We start from the raw sequence: 16,824 nt of genomic DNA, 5'->3' as shown, positions 1-16,824 counted from the left end.
GAGGGGCTAATTTGGCCATCTTAGGTGACTAATATGCACAGTTAGGGCCCTGGGTCATGTCAGATTCAGCACTAGATATATTCCTCGTACAAGCATGAATCATTTCGACCTACTGTGAGATGTGAGAGATCCATATTGGCGACTTTGTGTAACTTTATCTCGCCTGCCTAGCTGCTGTCTATGTTGTCCCTTTAAAAGTGTTTGAACCAATAAACCAAATATAACAAAATATATTCCTGAACGATGAAAACTTTATTTGTTTACCCAGTATGTAGAAATTGCCATAGACATAATATTCTGATGCAACAATGGATAGATGAAATACAATAATACTACATGTACAAAATGCATCTAATGGAAGAACTTGCTCACACTACCAGAGGCCAATATTTTTAAGTGCTCTTTGTCATTGCAACTACCCCCCTCCCCGAACACCACCAGGTATTTCTCTTTCATGGGATGTCATTTTGGCACCGCCTTCAAAGTCGCTTGGAAAGGTTTCTTCACAATATAAAGTCACAGGTTTTATGAAAGTATCCAGGTTTTGTTTTGGATTACAAATTCAAATTGTCCATATAAACCCACCCAAACACACTTATATTTGGCTTAAATTCACTCTCCCCCTCCATACTTTATGGTGAACTTAATTGTAAAGTGGAAAACTATATAGAAACAGGTAAAATTCTGGTGGAAACCTCCGATAATCTGAGCAAGTTTGCAACAAAAAATAATAAAATTTCAAGTGATCAAAAGAGTCTGGTTACAAGAAAGACCAGGGGTTGTAATTGGATATAAAATCGCCCCTGTAGCTAATGACTGGACTCAAAGAAACATGGGCCCAGTACGTTTTGTCATTAACACTGGCGTTAACTTGGGTCAACTACCGTAAGGAGATGACACGATGTAAGGTCAACACTGGCGTTGGTGAAAAAACTTCTTTTTAAAAAACCAGGCCCAAAGGCTCTTCTGAAGCCATTCTACACGATTTTTAATAAAGAGGCCTCAAATAAACTCATGGCGAAGATGATTCAGAAGATTCTTTCAAGTCTGTTGGAATACTAAAAACAAAATCTTCATTTCACCCTTTCAACATAAATCTGCAGTGATGAATCGATGATAAAATGCGTCCCCAAAAGTTAGTTTTCAGCTTCCGATAATACAAGCGAAAAAATACGATTGGTTATTTGTCTCTATTGATTAATTTGTGACCAATCAAGTTTCCCCGATGTATGAAATCCACCACAGAACACGTTACAAGATCTTGAACAGTATAATCTCACAATAATCCAATTAATAACAGCAACGGTTACAAATTCACAACAAGTGAGATATTCTAGATAGTTTTGTGAAGTGAAATTCATGGCACATCTTACAATTTGGAGCTAAAGGGCAAACGCAGTGCTGTCTAAACTATGAAGAAATCCTAGGTGTGAATTTGTTTTAGAAGATGTGTGGAAATGTCGACAAAATGATCCTGAGGATAGTATGATATTTATATAGTATAGCATACCCTCTAAACATTAAAATAATCAAATCAAACTGCTTGGAAAAGGGGCTACTTTTTAATATTGCTTGGAAATACTTGACTTTGAAATCCTGTGTTTTTTCTTAATATAAGGTTTCCTAGGTCCGATCCAAAAATTAAAAATATCTTTTGTGCAGGTCGGGTGCACATAGTTTTTCAGTGTGAAAATGTTCCATCAGTACACTTAAACTCAAGCTGGCATTAGACGACAGTAATTCACTCTTAAACTTGAAGTGGAGTCGTAAATAACACGCTACCTCTGCACTGAACACTTCTACTTCTTCAAGATGAAACACCAGAAAATTGAAAATCATTTTATGTTCAGGCCAGGGATTTCCCTTTTTAGTTCTTTGAAATCGACAACATGTGAATATCCTGACTTACGAGGCGACAAAACTCTGAAAATATTCTTGAATTTCTTTGCAGGTCCATCATACTCTGAATAAAATATTGCAAGATTTTTCTTTTTCTTCACAAATAAAATTCACCCACGAAATGTTACATCTCAATCATCATCGCCTTTATCATCTCCATTCCGTGGCGATGCGGCCGGAGACTTCTCCGGTTTAGCCGAGCGTGACCTACTACGGTCCCGCTCTCCCGAATCTCTCTTCGACTTCGACTTTGAATGACCCGGAGATTTCGACCTTGAACGATTGCGTGGAGATTTGGATCGCGAGCGCTGGTGGGACTTGGACCTGGAGCGGTTCCTGGATTTGGAACGGGACCTCGACACAGAGCGTGGTGAACGGGACCTGGACCTGGACCTGGAACGTGATCGCTTCTTATGGCTGTCTCTCCTTGACCTCTTCCTGTCACGTGACCTAGACCTCGATTTTGACCTTGACCGACTGTAGCTGCGCGCCCGCCGACGGGGTCGATCCCTGGAAGAATTAAGAAAGCCATAATTATTCAACCTTGAAATCGCAAAGAGAGCAGATGTCGTCTGCTCAGGTCTGGGTTGAAATCATGAAGAGCAGATGTCGTCAGCTCGGGTCAGGGTTGAAATTATCAAAATTAGGTGTCGTATGCTCAAGTCTGGGGTAAAAAAGTTGTCTGCTCATGTTTCGGCAAGGAGATTTGAAAAGTGGACATTCTGGAATCAGTATCTCACCTGCTCCTTGAGCGTCTCCACCTTCCTCCACGTGGGGGTCCACGGCTGTGACACTCCTTGGCCCAATGGCCACGACGATGGCACCTAAAGCACTCATCACTGCCCTGAAAACGATGCAAGAGAAGATAACAAAAGTGTTTCCGTCATAATCATTACCGGTGTCAAAACCCTACTGGATTTTTACCGGAGTCATAGAGTCCAATAAAGGCTCCTGTCTCCATTGTGGGATGTTTTACTAGCCCTGGCATGGCCACGCAGGTACAAGGAACCACGACTTTCAACCTCATCTAAATTTTCAAATGTTGTCTTGTGATGAGCCAGGAATTTTAGTGCCAAGAAAGCCACACTACTTCCTACTTCTTTCAGAAGTACAATTCTTGGAGTGGGTCCCTAGAATCAAACTGGGGTTGAACCTTACCATGTTTATGCACGTCGAAGGGGGTTTAAAGCTGACACACCAAATATTCTCTCCTGAGCAAGACCAAAGTTGACCACTTCGATCAGTTTCTAATATATGATTTAGGACATTTTCAAGAGCTTGGGAGGCCATATTTGATCCATCACTTCACTTTAGGTGTACATTATTCATGGAAAGCTAAAGAACAACAACACATACATACCATGTCTTGAGCCTGGTCGTACCAAATGTTAATGTTAGTAATTTCTTGCTTTCTTTAACCCTGGCTCTATTAGCATTAGTGCTACACAACCTGCCTGCTCAATTTAAAGGAGACTGCTGAAGTTTTTAACACCTACTAACCAAGGCTTCTGATGTAAACACTTCAGGTGCTTTCTGCAACTTTTGTGAAGCTAGATGTCACTTCCATTAACCTTCGAGGAGAGCCGGGATGGAAACATTCGGACTCCATAGTCGTCTGTGCGAGATGAGGACAAATGACAGTGACTATTGACTTTTGACGGGGCTGGCATTGCAGCCTTCAGTGAAAGCAAAGATGATGTCCAACAACCCCTCAGCCCCCAACACCTCAAACCAAATCTATTAGTATCATCCTACTTTAGAAAAATTGTAAGAATCCACAACAAGAACCCACTCCTCAACCAGGCTCAATGAAAGAGAGTAGGCAGTGTATCACTGAACTAAATCAAACCTAGGGTGTCCTCTACGAAAGCAAGATGTAACAATGTGAATATTTACTTTAAAGCTACCTACCGATCCACGACTGAACCGTCCCTGCAAAAAGAACAGATATAATGATGAATACCTCGTCCAAAACTCATAATCCAAGGCAAAAACATTATTGAAAGACTCCGCCCCATCCTGACATCTTCAAACTTTAAACGTGATGGACAATACTGGGGATCTCAAAATTGTACGGAAATCAGCTTATTTTGCGAAGTCAAAGGCGAAATCTTTTGGACAAGAAGTTGAGAAAATTACCGATCCGAATTCAAAACTACATGTGTCTGCCTGTACTGTGACTAAATATCTACTCAACTCTTGAGTAGGTCTCAACATTTGAGAACCAGGTAAGAAGTTCAATAGATCCTTTCCACCAATCTGTTTTTCGGTCTGTCGTTTGGGGCAATTTTTTATGCACAGTTTTCTGGGCTGGAAGATTCAACAACGCTTCCACCAGGTACAGGAGCTACTGCCATCACTGTGCGTGAGATACCCAAGTGGGGACCCTGGTGGAAAGAATCTATAGACATCCAGTACTTCTTATAAGTAGTTGATAAAATTTATCGTACCCCACCAACCATGGTTCTTCTCGGGTTGCCCTTGGCCCACTCGATGACGATCTCCGACCCAAGCAGATCCCGGCCGTTCTCATACTTCATCACATCCTGAAAGGCAGAGAACGCATTAGAAATCGGCAGCAATGGGAAAAGATTTATGACTAGATTATATACAATACCTGATATTGCAGCTTCTGCAGGGGTAACAGGGGAATTGTATTAGGAGGGGGACAGTCGTTGTCCAAAACCTGTTGCATCAGAAGCCATAAATGTTTAAAGTTATGGGTGTTAAAGAAACTGAGCACTTGGTAAGAAAAGTCAAAACGCCTACGCAAATGGATGGCACAACTACTGTGCAACAACAGATCAGTTCGGGGGGAAATAGATTGGACAGTTTTGTCGGAGCACGATAAAGTCAGAGTCACTAAAAATTATGAGCCCCTGTGGTGACCAACTATAGTTCGTACTTGTAAAAGTTGTCATTTTAAAGACCCTTATTTTGCACAAAACTGCCAAAATGAATAAGTTTCTCAGAGTCTATTTTTACGTCTTCCTCCCCCATGCCCCACTGTCAAGTCTAAGACCTAAGCAAACAAGAGATTCTTATAGCTGCAACCTGCGATAGTTATTGCTACGATGAGAGACAAAGAGATCTCTTTGGGTGTAGACATAATGTCGTGTGTCCCTATCACATGCGGGTGATGCACGTCATGCCCTACTATAATTTTAATCATCGGCACTTGGCTGCAGCACCTCTAGAAATGCCATCATACTCATGAATTTAGTTTGAATTTAATACTATGGATGGGTGACAATGATTTTGAATACAATTTGCCCGTTCAGACATGAGTTTGGGACAGACGAAGAAAGTAAGCAGTACCAGTACCGCTGAGAAAAACCACCACCAGCTTCGAAGAGACATCACGTCTCTCACCCAACCCTTGGATAATGAAGTCACTTTCAAGCTCCACCCCCAAGGGTTATGTGAAAGTGTGTCTAGTAAACCCTAGATATGATACCAAATCAAACATGTCGAAGGGCGTAATGCCATGGTAAAGGTTGATGACAAGGCGAGTGAGGCAACATCCCTATTCCTAGATATCAAGTTGCCTTACAAGTATTAGTGAGACTCATCATCATTATCATCTGGTTAGGAGTCATGGCTCAGACTTGTGGCCTTGGCCAGCTAATGGTTTTGGGTTGCTCGCAGGATAAACTTTTGTTTCAAAGACGTAAAACAAACACACTAGAAAATAGGTGTTGTATTTTACACCGAAAGAAAGCAAATGTGTGGACCACTTGGTTTACCACTCTCTCTGATACTTTTGGGGCCACCACCAATGTTCACGATCTGCACCCACCCTGACAAGGGATACGATTCTGTTTCTGAAGAAGTATCACATCCAGGATTTGTATGATTTAACAGTATTAAAGCAGATCCTTAGCTGGCAGGACGATTTTTAAGATTTTGGACGCAGGTTATCGTATGATTGACAGCACACTCCACAGCGGGACCAACTAAGAATTTTGAATATCAAGTCGGAGAATTTCTCACATACTTGTTCTCGATTCACTTATCAAACACGGAGGACAAACAACAGAAGCATGTTTTAAAGCAAGATATGAGACAAGTGCTAGGCTGTTCTGATACAAAGCATATGTCTGTCCGTTATATTCATTCCTGACAAAATAGTCAGAAAATATATACACCAAATGTTCGAAACAGGCAGCAGCGGTGTATCAGTCACTAGCACCAGTTGTGCACCAACTTACCTGTCGATACAAGTTAGATCATTGTTAGACTGAGGGTAGTTCTGGAAAGTAACCCAAGAACCTATTCGAGAGACCACCATGGCTATTCAAAAAGATTTTAAAAGAAAACCGAACCAGGACTCTGAATAAGTGTTTCATGGGGAGTTCTTTATGTACCATCGATGGCTCGAGTTACATGAGCCAAAGAGTGAGACTTCTTTTGAGCCCACCACTCAACTGTGAAAGAGCAACTGCGCTCGCAACCACGCTCGCAACTGCGCCTGCAACCTCGCTCGCAACCACGCTCGCAACTGCACTCGCAACCGCGCTACTTTTGACACCAATGGCTGCAAGACTTTCCCAGTTAGTTTTTATCAGTGTCAAATTCACCATTTGGCTACAAGGAGTCTTTTGATTTTAATTCTGACCATTTTAAAACTTCTTTTATCAGTTCCATTACAACTGGATGCCAGTGGGGATATCTGACAGCTTTTACAAGTTCTGTCTTTCAGCAAAATGGCCAACAGAAGTCGCAAGGTTGGGTTTACATCGAGCTACATGGTATTCGGACAAGTTGGCATACAATGACTTTGACCATTTGTTCCCAGACATGTCTATACACCAGTTTGCTCTGTGTAAACTGGACCTGACCTACCTGACTTTTCAAGCACAGGACAATTATGTCTAAAAATATTTTAGGGGGGGCACACTACTCTTCAGAACACCCTCAATCTGATGTGTGTCATTACCGTCAAACAGTCATTAACACACACACACACACAGTTTACTTTGAGTCGATTCAGAATACTTGCACAGATGAAAGAAAAAAACTTGTGTTTCCTGAACGTCCTGAGAAAACCTGGGATAAAAGGTATTTTGTATTAGACATTGCGCTGATAAGGATTTTATAGACTGCCCCTTTCTCTTGTCATTAAAAAAACTTTGAAAACATTATCTAGGAATTAAGCAGTCAGTGTTCTTACTGGAAACACAAGTATCTTTTCTAACCTTGCTTCAACACAAAGCTCCATAGTCATAGCACTGCTGCATGATCAGAAAAACAATTCATTTTTATCTGAACCCTGTCCATTTAACCCTTTCACTGCAGGTGACGTGCATAGCACGTCATGTACAATTGCACATGACGTGCCTAGGACGTCATGCCGTACAAAATTGTTAATTCACCGGCACTTGGTCCCTTCTTTCTCTAACAATATCTTATAATGAACTTTTAAAATCATCTGTGAAAATGAATTACCAGATCAGTAACCTGATCAATCCCCACCACCATTTAAACAACCGAACTGAGTCCAAACAAAATGGTTTTGTTATTGTGTTCTGCACATGCAAATATTTCGAAGTTGGATAGACATTTATAAACAACACTCCATATGATCAAGTGCCGCCATATGATATCCCAAATTCAGATGGAATTCAGGAAACTTCCAAGTCCAATGATATTTGGATAGTTTTGACAGTAAGCTTATACATGACATTAAACTGAGAAATCCTTTTACTATCCAGGCTTCAAAGCAGGTAACACAACCCAAGATTTATAAGTAAAGACTTTTTCCAAGGTGCGATTTTTACAAAGTGACTGAAATGTCTATCCAACTTCGCAAACAAGAGCACCATTTTTAAAATGCCCGCAACATATTTTACCAAGAGAGATTAGTTTCCTTCTTACTGTAAGACTCGGCGACTTTCATTCGCTCCTTGATCAACACGCTTAACTGTGGTCAAGAAAGAGTGCTCCCTGTCTATTGGCAATGACTTAATGGTGATGACAGAGAGCGGGCAAACTGGCTATCATTCAAATTCGGCTTTAGGCAGCTGTCACATGGGCTATGCAACGGCACTGGTCTCGCAACGGCACTGGCTATTTGAGAACGGGCAACCATGGCTAAGATTCGGCACTGGTCTCGCTGGCAAAAACCGAACAGGCAAACTGGCCACCAAGATCGGCTTTGTGTACTGTCACATGGCTATGCGACGGCACTTGGCTCCCTGGCTAAGACGAGCTATGGGTATAGCTGAGCTGACACTAGATGACCTGGCCACCGGGGTAAGGGTGAGGCTAAAACATGGCATGGCACGACATTGGCTCTTATGACTCTTGGCGCAAGGTGGCCTGGCCTAACTCAACTGGGGTATTCATTTACTGCCAGTGGCATGATTTAGACCTGTAGACAAAACAAAGAGCAATGAGTAATTGGGAAAAACTTGACAAATCTAGGGAAGATAGCATCGTCCGCTTGCGTGACATCGGTCTTGCCCTGTCCATGTTCACCACACCAAGACTTGCACTTGGAAAATCTAACGCGCACCAAGGCACCAAAAGCCAAGTAACACCAGTCCAGTGTAGGCGCCATCCTTGAGCTTGTACTTCGTACCAGGCATTACGTCAGTATCATGCTGGTTTGATGATGTAGAATGGCACCTTTCGAACTACCAGTTGTAAATCAAGACCTTGTTTAGTAAACAATCGTTTCATTACACTAACAGACGTACAATTTCGGGAATTACTTTTATCTGGATAACAAGACAAACACGCCAACACAGCCTAAGAGTTGACCAAATTCAATCATAAGCAACTAAACTTTATAAGCTTTTTTACGAGACAGAAAGTCTGGACACTTGGCTAGGCAGAGTTTTTGTACGCAATTTCTCAAATCTACTGCATTTTCAAACAGACGAAAACTTCAAAAATGGAAGGTCCACACACATGTACAACTTTCATTCGGTATCAGCTTAGTTTATCATCGACTTTACACAAGGAAATTATTAAGCTATACTTGTGCACACAACAAGTTTTCAGGACTTTTTGGGGCAATGTATGGGCCTTCATCAAACATGTGATAGTATTGCAATCACACAGACGACTCAAGTATATTCTGAAACTGAACCCCTCGAGTCAAGATGGTGTCACTGGGTCATGGCAACAAGTCCATTCTGGCAGATATAGGCCTAGGCCTTACCCCAACCCTTACGGCAGGATGGCATTGGTATTTATGTTTTCGAATCATTCACCAAAATTCTATTTACTGGTTAAAAATGTCAAAGGGCTGGATAATATCTTACCTCTGCATCTAGACGATCGGCAAAATCGACGAAGGCATAGGCTGTAAAGTCAAGTTTTATCGATTAGAACAGTTTCAAGAGAGATTAAGATGTGAGGCAAGCTGACCTGGTGTTAGTGGTAACATTCCATGTTGATAACTGGTCAAAATTGCTACAAGGTATGTATTTGCCTATATCACCAAAAATGTGCACTGCAGCACAGCAGTACTGTAAGCCAGTTGTAACCTTAGTTAAGCATTGTTCTTAAGCAATGATATTTCATAATTTCAGTCTGAAGGTAACTCTTTTAAACATCTATCTTAGAATGATCTCATGACATTCAAAACAAAGATCTTTTAAAGGCAAAATGCAATCTCAGCTCTCTATCACTTGGGCAAGTCAACTCCTGCATCATGACGTCCTCTAAGCCATCACTCACCCATCTCAGCACCTGAAGAAAAAAGGATATACATAGCTCAGAAATTAAGGAGCACAATAGGCCTTTTGTGAAATATCCCTGTACAACTTAGGGTCGGAAACACCAACCATCTTTTCAATAGATCTTCAAAGACATCAGGCTATGGCTCCAGACGCATGTATCCGGCATCTTTGATCATGAAAACCTCTTGTAAATATGGTTGGTTTTCCCAACCCGAGGTGGTACTTGCGTATCTGGAAATGGCCTACAGAACAATATTTGGCTTATTTATACATGTTATAAGCCATCCCTTTTTTAAAGCCTCTACTCTAGGATTGATTCCGATAGTGATAGCGCTCCGCGCTGAAGCTAAATTGGAATTTCCGGTCTCTGTCGCAGAGTCAACCATGTACGTTCACTTCTGTCGTTGACGTTAGTGATTTTGCCAGAACATGGTCTCTGCATGCATACGACACTTAAGAAGTTGGCCCGGAAGTTGCGACGGTGCGCTTGGTTGGACAATGGGAGAGACTATACTAGTGCTAGTGCTAGTGCCAAATCGTACCATCGCCACTTCTGGGCAAACTTCTTAAGTGTCGTATGGTAGTATTGGATATGCGGTCAAATGCCTTCTTACCAGCATAATCAACTAGGCAAAAAACACATGTAGGCCTACATGACGTAGGTAACTATCATCTCGGAAGATTTATTTTATGTTGTTTTTGTATTCAGCACACAAATCAAAGATGGCCGCCTCACGAAAAATTCCGATTCTATAATTATGCGCTTTTTAAACTGCTATGCTGAAGGAATGAGAGGAAGAAAAAACAAGGTAAAACTAGAAACATCAGGTCAATGTTTCATTTATTTATAAAAGGTAAAAATATATCGTTTTGTGAGAAGTATCAGCATAAAATCGGGATGTTTTTCTCACCAAAAATTTACAAAACAACAAGCCGCAGATTCGAACTCGCAAGACACAAACCCGATTTCGGATCTTCTTCAAACTCGTTTTACGTGATAAATATCGAAGTAAATAACACCAAACCGGCACCAACACATACCATACTTAATGTCACATCTATCAACAGGGCCATATTTTTCGAATACTTCGTCTAAATCGCGTGTTCTGATGTCTTTGGACAAGCGCCCAATAAACAGCGAGCCTTTCTCTGTTCGTCGCGACATGTTTGTGGTCGAGGCCGATGATTCGCAGCCGGAACAAGGCACTCGATGAAATTGCTGTGGCGGGAAATTTAAAACTGCCTACAACGTGAGGATGTAAGGGGACTTGAGGGTGAGGGAGGGAGGGAGGGAGGGAGGCGATTAAACATGGTAAGGACTGCGAAACACACTGATGTTTATAGAAGATCCAGATGCAATAGTAATCACAATAAACAAGGCAAAGCGAACACCAGAAGTAACAAAAAGGAACGTGTACTGTAAGGAGAAGGTGGTCGTAATTCAGAAAATACGACAGAACATTTTGATCTATAGTTTTTCCGGAACTCAGAATGGCTGAATGATTTCTTCTTCTTCCTCCACGCCTCCTTTGCGTTAACTGCTTATACATTCATGTTCGTCGGATCTTGAAGTATAGCCTAGGCCAAGGGCCTATTTAGACTCCCGGGGCAGTCCATTGCGTCCCGCGGGCAACAGGACGATATTTAGGCAGGAAATATTCAGGCTTCAGCGCGTCCTTTTTCTATTGTGCTGTCCCACCAGTAAGGCACGCATCCCCGCACTGCGAGTTATCGCCAAAACGAGCTATTTTGCTTCGACACCCGCCGACTAGTCCTGATCCATGGCATAACTTGTGGTTTCAGTATACTCCTCCGGTGTCTCTCGATATTTCAAAAGGAGAATCTGAATCTCAGGATGCCGATTAGTCAACTAATGAATATCTATTTATTCGACTATAGTTACTCTGTGACTTTCTCCTGGCATAGTCGTCGCCTGCATCCTGTGAGATTCAGGTTTTTTTACTCCTTCGTCATATACAAATATATCGACAGGGGAAGTATAGTGAAAAACAGTGGTTATGTCAGGGTGAGTTGCCTGCATCGGGAGTTTTGAGGGGTTGTCCGAAAAGGCGGCAACTCGCGCTATACTAGTGCCTGACTTCTCACCTTGAGGACCTTGGTCTAATATATCTGTATGGGAATAACTACAAAGCCTATTAATCACAACCAGGGAGACCGGGACTTATCCGCTAAATCCTGGCTTAACTGCTAAACAACAAACTCTAAGCTTCCCAGGCCTGGTTCATTGAAGTAATACAAATACTGTTTAAAGTATATGGCAAAGTTTTAAAAATGCTTAGGCCTAATGATACCTCCTAAGAAACATAACATTTTGTATTTTCTTTCTCATGAGTTACACAACTCGAAGCGAAATTGTGCAGATGCCAAAACGATTTACGTTTATTTAATTTTAAATAGCCGTCATTTACTTTTGGGCGAATATGTTTTCGGACGAGGAAAGAAGGGTCATAAAACAATTTGTATTGTGAAACATTCGAGGAAACATTTTGTAAGCTACATAACACGAAACATTTGCACGCGAAAACCGAAAAAGTCCTAAATTAAAGGCCAAAAGGAGGAATTGCACTAAGACGACTGAGGAGATTTTGAATCGACAAAAACGTAACCTGCATGTGTACGCCTTGATTAACTGCAAATTCGTATTCGAATGGAACTTTTGAGGAATTTCATCAGGGAATACACGCATTTTTTTAGAAGAGGTAAATATTATAGTGATCCATTCATGTCATCGTGGGGAAATCAGGGGTTGAAATCAACTTACAAGGACATGGGCAAATGTGCCGCGCTTTTTTGCGCAAACTTATTTGAATTTTAGAAAAAAATTAAAATGTCGGTAGACTGGGCGAGTTTGATGCTCCCCTATATCCAGTAGGTATAGGCCTGTAAGTATGAGAATGCGCAGAGCGCAAGAATGTTACGAGAAAAAAACACCCTAATTTGGACTGAATAATAAGCATGTTATTTTGTATTCAGCATACTTAGTTATGCCAAATACGTCGAGGTCTATATGCAATCAAACTATCATCAATCGGATTATTTGACAATTTCAAAATACCACAAAAGCCTTCTTCCATTCAAGTTAATTCACACACTATAGACACCTTGGAGAATGATGTTCAATTAACCGTGATATCCTAAAACCGGTAAAAATCTTTTCAGTTCGGTCATTTGGGGTGAAGACATTTCAGCTACAGCAGGCCATTAAGGCCTACCTGAGTTTTGTCGCATTGTTTCCTCCGGTTTAAAGACCCGATTGATGAGTATAGCTGCAGGCCAAAAATTTATACAACCTTGTGCTGATTATATCCGTTTAGAATAAACGGATGAGTCTTTAATTGGTTCTTTCGCCGGAATAATACGGAAACCTTTGATAAATCAAGAACCACAACCTCATATTTGTAAACTATGGACGAGTCATATGAATCAATCAAGGTGTAGCCTGTCAACGGAAAAAGGAAGGCTTATTGACGACATCAATAATCAAATCTTGTGAAAACCATGGACTTCTTCGCTGAAGTGTTGACAAGAGGATGCGTGCAGAGACATTTTAAGATGATCACATGTTGATCTCTATAGTGGCTATACCAAGGAGAAGGGTGGTGAAATTCGATTTACCACGTTCACCCATAATTTTATTTGACCCCGAAATAATTCTTTAAACATTGACGATGGATATCATAGATTCTGCCGAGTTCCCCGGAGTTTTACCCGTGATCGAGTGTGGTGCTCATAAGGGTCGACGAGGCAGCACAGGGTGAGTGGCGTCCAATGCCAATGGTCTCCAAATGGTTAAAAAGCGGTATGCGCGTCCCAAAGCCAATACACATTGTTAAAGGGCATCATCATCGTCATCATCATCGTCGTCGTCGTCGTCGTCGTCATTTTCACCAACACCGTCTTCACCAACATTGTCATCGTCACCTTCTCCTTCTCCTCCTCTTTCTCCTCCTCCTCATCATATCTCTCAACATCGTCCTCGTCTAATAGCTTCATGGTCCCTCGCCACCTTTGCCCATCATCTCTTAATTCTCCTCACCAGGATGATCGACCCGAGCCAACCCTCTCCGCAGGCCCGGGCCCTGGTCAACAACAAGAACAACCTGGCTGACATGACTCTCAGGAAGACCCTGGCCCAAGTGGAGCGCGAGAAAGTGGCCAGCATCACGGAGCTGGACCACGAGCGGCTCGAGGTGCTAGACTTCTTACGGAACCTGAAGCGGTGTGATTCGGACAGGGACCCGACATATCTCAAGTAAGTGCTCAACTGGCTTGCTTGGTTTTTCTAAAGCATAGAACTTGCACTAAAACTTTGTAATTAATTCACATTGACCATATATTCCAATATCCTTTTGGGCAATTTAAACGCGAACGTATACGCTTGCGTTGCTTTTCCTGAACGCACTAATTAACAAAGCAGGTCTCCCGCGCGCACCACTTTTCAGTGACCATGGTGACAGCCCCCGGAAAGTCCTTTTCTGGTGGAAAGTGACCTATTGCCGTAATTTGTGATAATTTGCGCTTATAGTGTTCCACTCCCCTGGAGTTATCTTTTAACAACAAATTATATTATCTAATTACAATTCATTTCAACTCGATTCATTGCAACTATACATCGAACTATAATTGCGATGAGTTACATGTAGCAATGGGTTGCTCAGTGTGCGGCATAACCTATAACTGATATATAACTTTTCATGTTACATGTGGTCTCACATGACGCTCTAATTAGGTTTTAACAACCCATCCCATGAACGTCACACTCGCGAGGCGGTGCAGTCTTTCTGTGGGCGAGGAGTCCTGCCCCCGCAGTGTCGTCACTCCCTTGCCTGCTCACATCCACCTCACCTTGCAACTGAGAAGAAGTCACGCTTTGTTTCAATCTTTACTCGTCAGGTATCTGAAAAAACCTAAAGATCCAAAGCCGAAAGACGGGGCGGAAAACGAGGTAAACTCCAAACATTACGCATGTTACTGTCAATAATGTATGTCTCTGTGCGGAGTCTGGCAGTCACCGGTTGACGACTAAGTTGAAAACACCGTTAATTTTCCTGCTTCACTGTGGTATTAACTTCTTTAATCTTCTTGACTCTAATGCCGAAATAACGATCACAATCTAACACATATTTGTCGTCTGCAAGTAAGTGTAGCCTACATGTTTATACTGTAAGCGCGAATTGAGACTATGGGCGGGTTTTACTTTTTCTCATGTACGAATAGCATACCATATATCAAGCATGCATAATTCAACTAAATTCTATAGAACCTACCCGCGATATTTCACATGAGAAAAATGATTTATATATTTTACTATTTGGATCATTACGAAGTAAAATGCTAACGTAGAATGAGAAATTTACACTGGAGGCGTCTCGGAACGTCTAACTGTTGAAAGTGAGACGAGGTGTTCGACAAGGTTCCTCTCTTGGCCGCACGCTGTTACCATGGCACCTGTTCGATTGGTAGTCCACCACGTGTCGACAATCCCGGCCCTTGGCTATCAGCGCCGCCCGTGGGGCCTAATGGCCCATCGTGTTTGACCGTATAGTATGTGTTAATTTTCCTCAATTCGCTCTAATTTATATTTTTTCAGGCTGTTCAAGGAAATGACCTCGCGTCGCAACGTGACGATGTCAGCCCTGGCGGGGATGCGGAATGACGGAGCAGAAGGTAGGAGGCGTAGCAGGCAGCAAAGGTCAAACTCAACCGAACTGGAACAAAATGTTGACAAGGAACTCCAAGTGGAGCAGAAAGACTTCACTCAGGAGGAAGACGTCATCAGGCCGCTGGCGTCTGCTCCTCCGCCCTACCGAACACGTTTCGTGGATCCAAACGATGCGGTCATGACGGAAGTTATGGAGACTAAATCAAAACCGAAAAAGAAAGAACCGCTGAGTAAGAGAATCGAGACATTTTTCGAGGCGGTGCAGATGTATAAAAAGGCCCAGGAAGACGCAGACGATGACTTTTTCACCGCGTCGCGGATGGCGCGCAAGTGGACAATGATGACGAAAGGGTTGGCGGAATCCGAGGACGATGATGACGATGACAATAATTTGCATACAATCTAGAATTGGGGTTTCCGACAATCAGAAATTGGGGAGATTTCCGGTCGTTTTGTCCAATCTGGAGTGCTGCATTTCCACATGGACATTTAAATAAACCATCATTGGGTGTTATTTATAGGCTTCCTGTCAGTGGACTGACTCTCCTTTCGAAAGGGGTGCGAAGGGCTGGCTAGACCCTAGCGGAGACATGGAGAACCATTGATCGGGAGGCCTATACCAGGGCCGGGGGACGGGGAGCACTGCATGTAAAGAGAATTATAAGTACATGCGTTGGTCAACTGGACATTCCAAACCTCTCTATCATGTTTCTACATATAAATGTCTCGACTATTCTGATTATGATTTTTAACGTTTTCATTACGTTTAGTCTGGACCATTCATTCATGTTTGTAAAGATGACTGAAAACTCTACCAGTTTGTTATCGATTACGCTGACAAACCTTGAAACCTCTCTTTGCATTCTCTATCATGTTTCTTCATCCGTCTCGACTTTTCCGTTTCTTAACTTGTCTATTACGTTTCTGAACATTTGCTTGTCTTAGCACATTATTTAGCTCTTCTCTGTTTCTAAACTTTGAATTGAACCATTGGGCAAGTAAATTTACGTTTACCATATATAGTTTCGTGCACTGTTGGTGTTAAAACTCGGATGTTTTGTTATGTAAAAGTATTATTAAGATTTCGTTTAATGAATCAACTTTTGTTAATTTTTTTGGCTTCGTCTTATAAACTGAGGTAGTACAATACCTAGCTAGGCAGCTCATACGTCATCATAAACATAAACACTGCATCCGGAGTGCATGCGTGTGATAGCAGGAGATAGCGATATCTGATGGAGTCGGTCGCCGTCCTCTGCTCACCCTGGAGGTGCTGACACGGCTGTGGAGTCTATAGGGGACATCACCTATCTCGTGGAGGGTGGACACCCCGACCACTCCCGACTATAGCAGGGAGAGAGATTGACACCCAGGGAAGGTGCATCTGTACCAATTTGTCTTTGGCTGCCATCATGGCTCCCAGCATTTGCGGTAAACTCGAAACAAATTGAGTCACTCGTATGAAGCTGTCTACAAGGGGTACACAATACAACATGTAACAAATTGAAACGACTGACAAGATATAGATTCAGTTTAAAGCTTTTATTACAT

The 16,824-nt window shown here is 42.1% G+C and overlaps 2 protein-coding genes across 6 annotated transcripts; one reads left to right on the top strand and one right to left on the bottom strand.

Moving 5' to 3' along the window:
* Positions 1-231: 231 nt before the first annotated feature.
* Positions 232-10,755, bottom strand: LOC135491981 (serine/arginine-rich splicing factor 6-like). 2 transcript variants are annotated; one of them, XM_064777996.1, is made up of 7 exons: positions 10,632-10,755; positions 9,589-9,600; positions 9,171-9,211; positions 4,350-4,445; positions 3,796-3,831; positions 2,640-2,743; positions 232-2,409 (listed from the first exon to the last, which is right to left on the bottom strand). In XM_064777996.1, the coding sequence occupies exons 1-7, from the start codon at positions 10,753-10,755 to the stop codon at positions 2,031-2,033; spliced, it is 792 nt and encodes a 263-aa protein (XP_064634066.1). In that variant the 3' UTR covers positions 232-2,030. The 2 variants fall into 2 exon arrangements, with proteins under 2 accessions (XP_064634066.1, XP_064634067.1); XM_064777997.1 differs by having other exon boundaries at positions 3,811-3,831.
* Positions 9,219-16,036, top strand: LOC135491982 (uncharacterized). Of its 4 annotated transcripts, XM_064778002.1 has the most exons (4): positions 12,988-13,365; positions 13,651-13,863; positions 14,505-14,556; positions 15,202-15,337. In XM_064778002.1, exons 1-4 carry the CDS (start codon positions 13,280-13,282, stop codon positions 15,265-15,267), a joined length of 417 nt encoding a protein of 138 aa, XP_064634072.1. In that variant the 5' UTR covers positions 12,988-13,279; the 3' UTR covers positions 15,268-15,337. The 4 variants fall into 4 exon arrangements, with proteins under 4 accessions (XP_064634071.1, XP_064634069.1, XP_064634072.1 ...); XM_064778001.1 differs by lacking the exons at positions 12,988-13,365; positions 14,505-14,556 and adding an exon at positions 9,219-9,328 and having other exon boundaries at positions 15,202-16,036; XM_064777999.1 differs by lacking the exons at positions 12,988-13,365; positions 14,505-14,556 and adding an exon at positions 12,040-12,310 and having other exon boundaries at positions 15,202-16,036.
* The last annotated feature ends 788 nt before the right edge of the window (positions 16,037-16,824 follow it).

Source organism: Lineus longissimus, chromosome 8 (assembly GCF_910592395.1).
Source record: "Lineus longissimus chromosome 8, tnLinLong1.2, whole genome shotgun sequence".
NCBI classification, from domain to species: domain Eukaryota; kingdom Metazoa; phylum Nemertea; class Pilidiophora; order Heteronemertea; family Lineidae; genus Lineus; species Lineus longissimus.
Note: the sequence above shows the minus strand (reverse complement) of the source record. Positions and strands in the feature narration are given on the sequence as shown.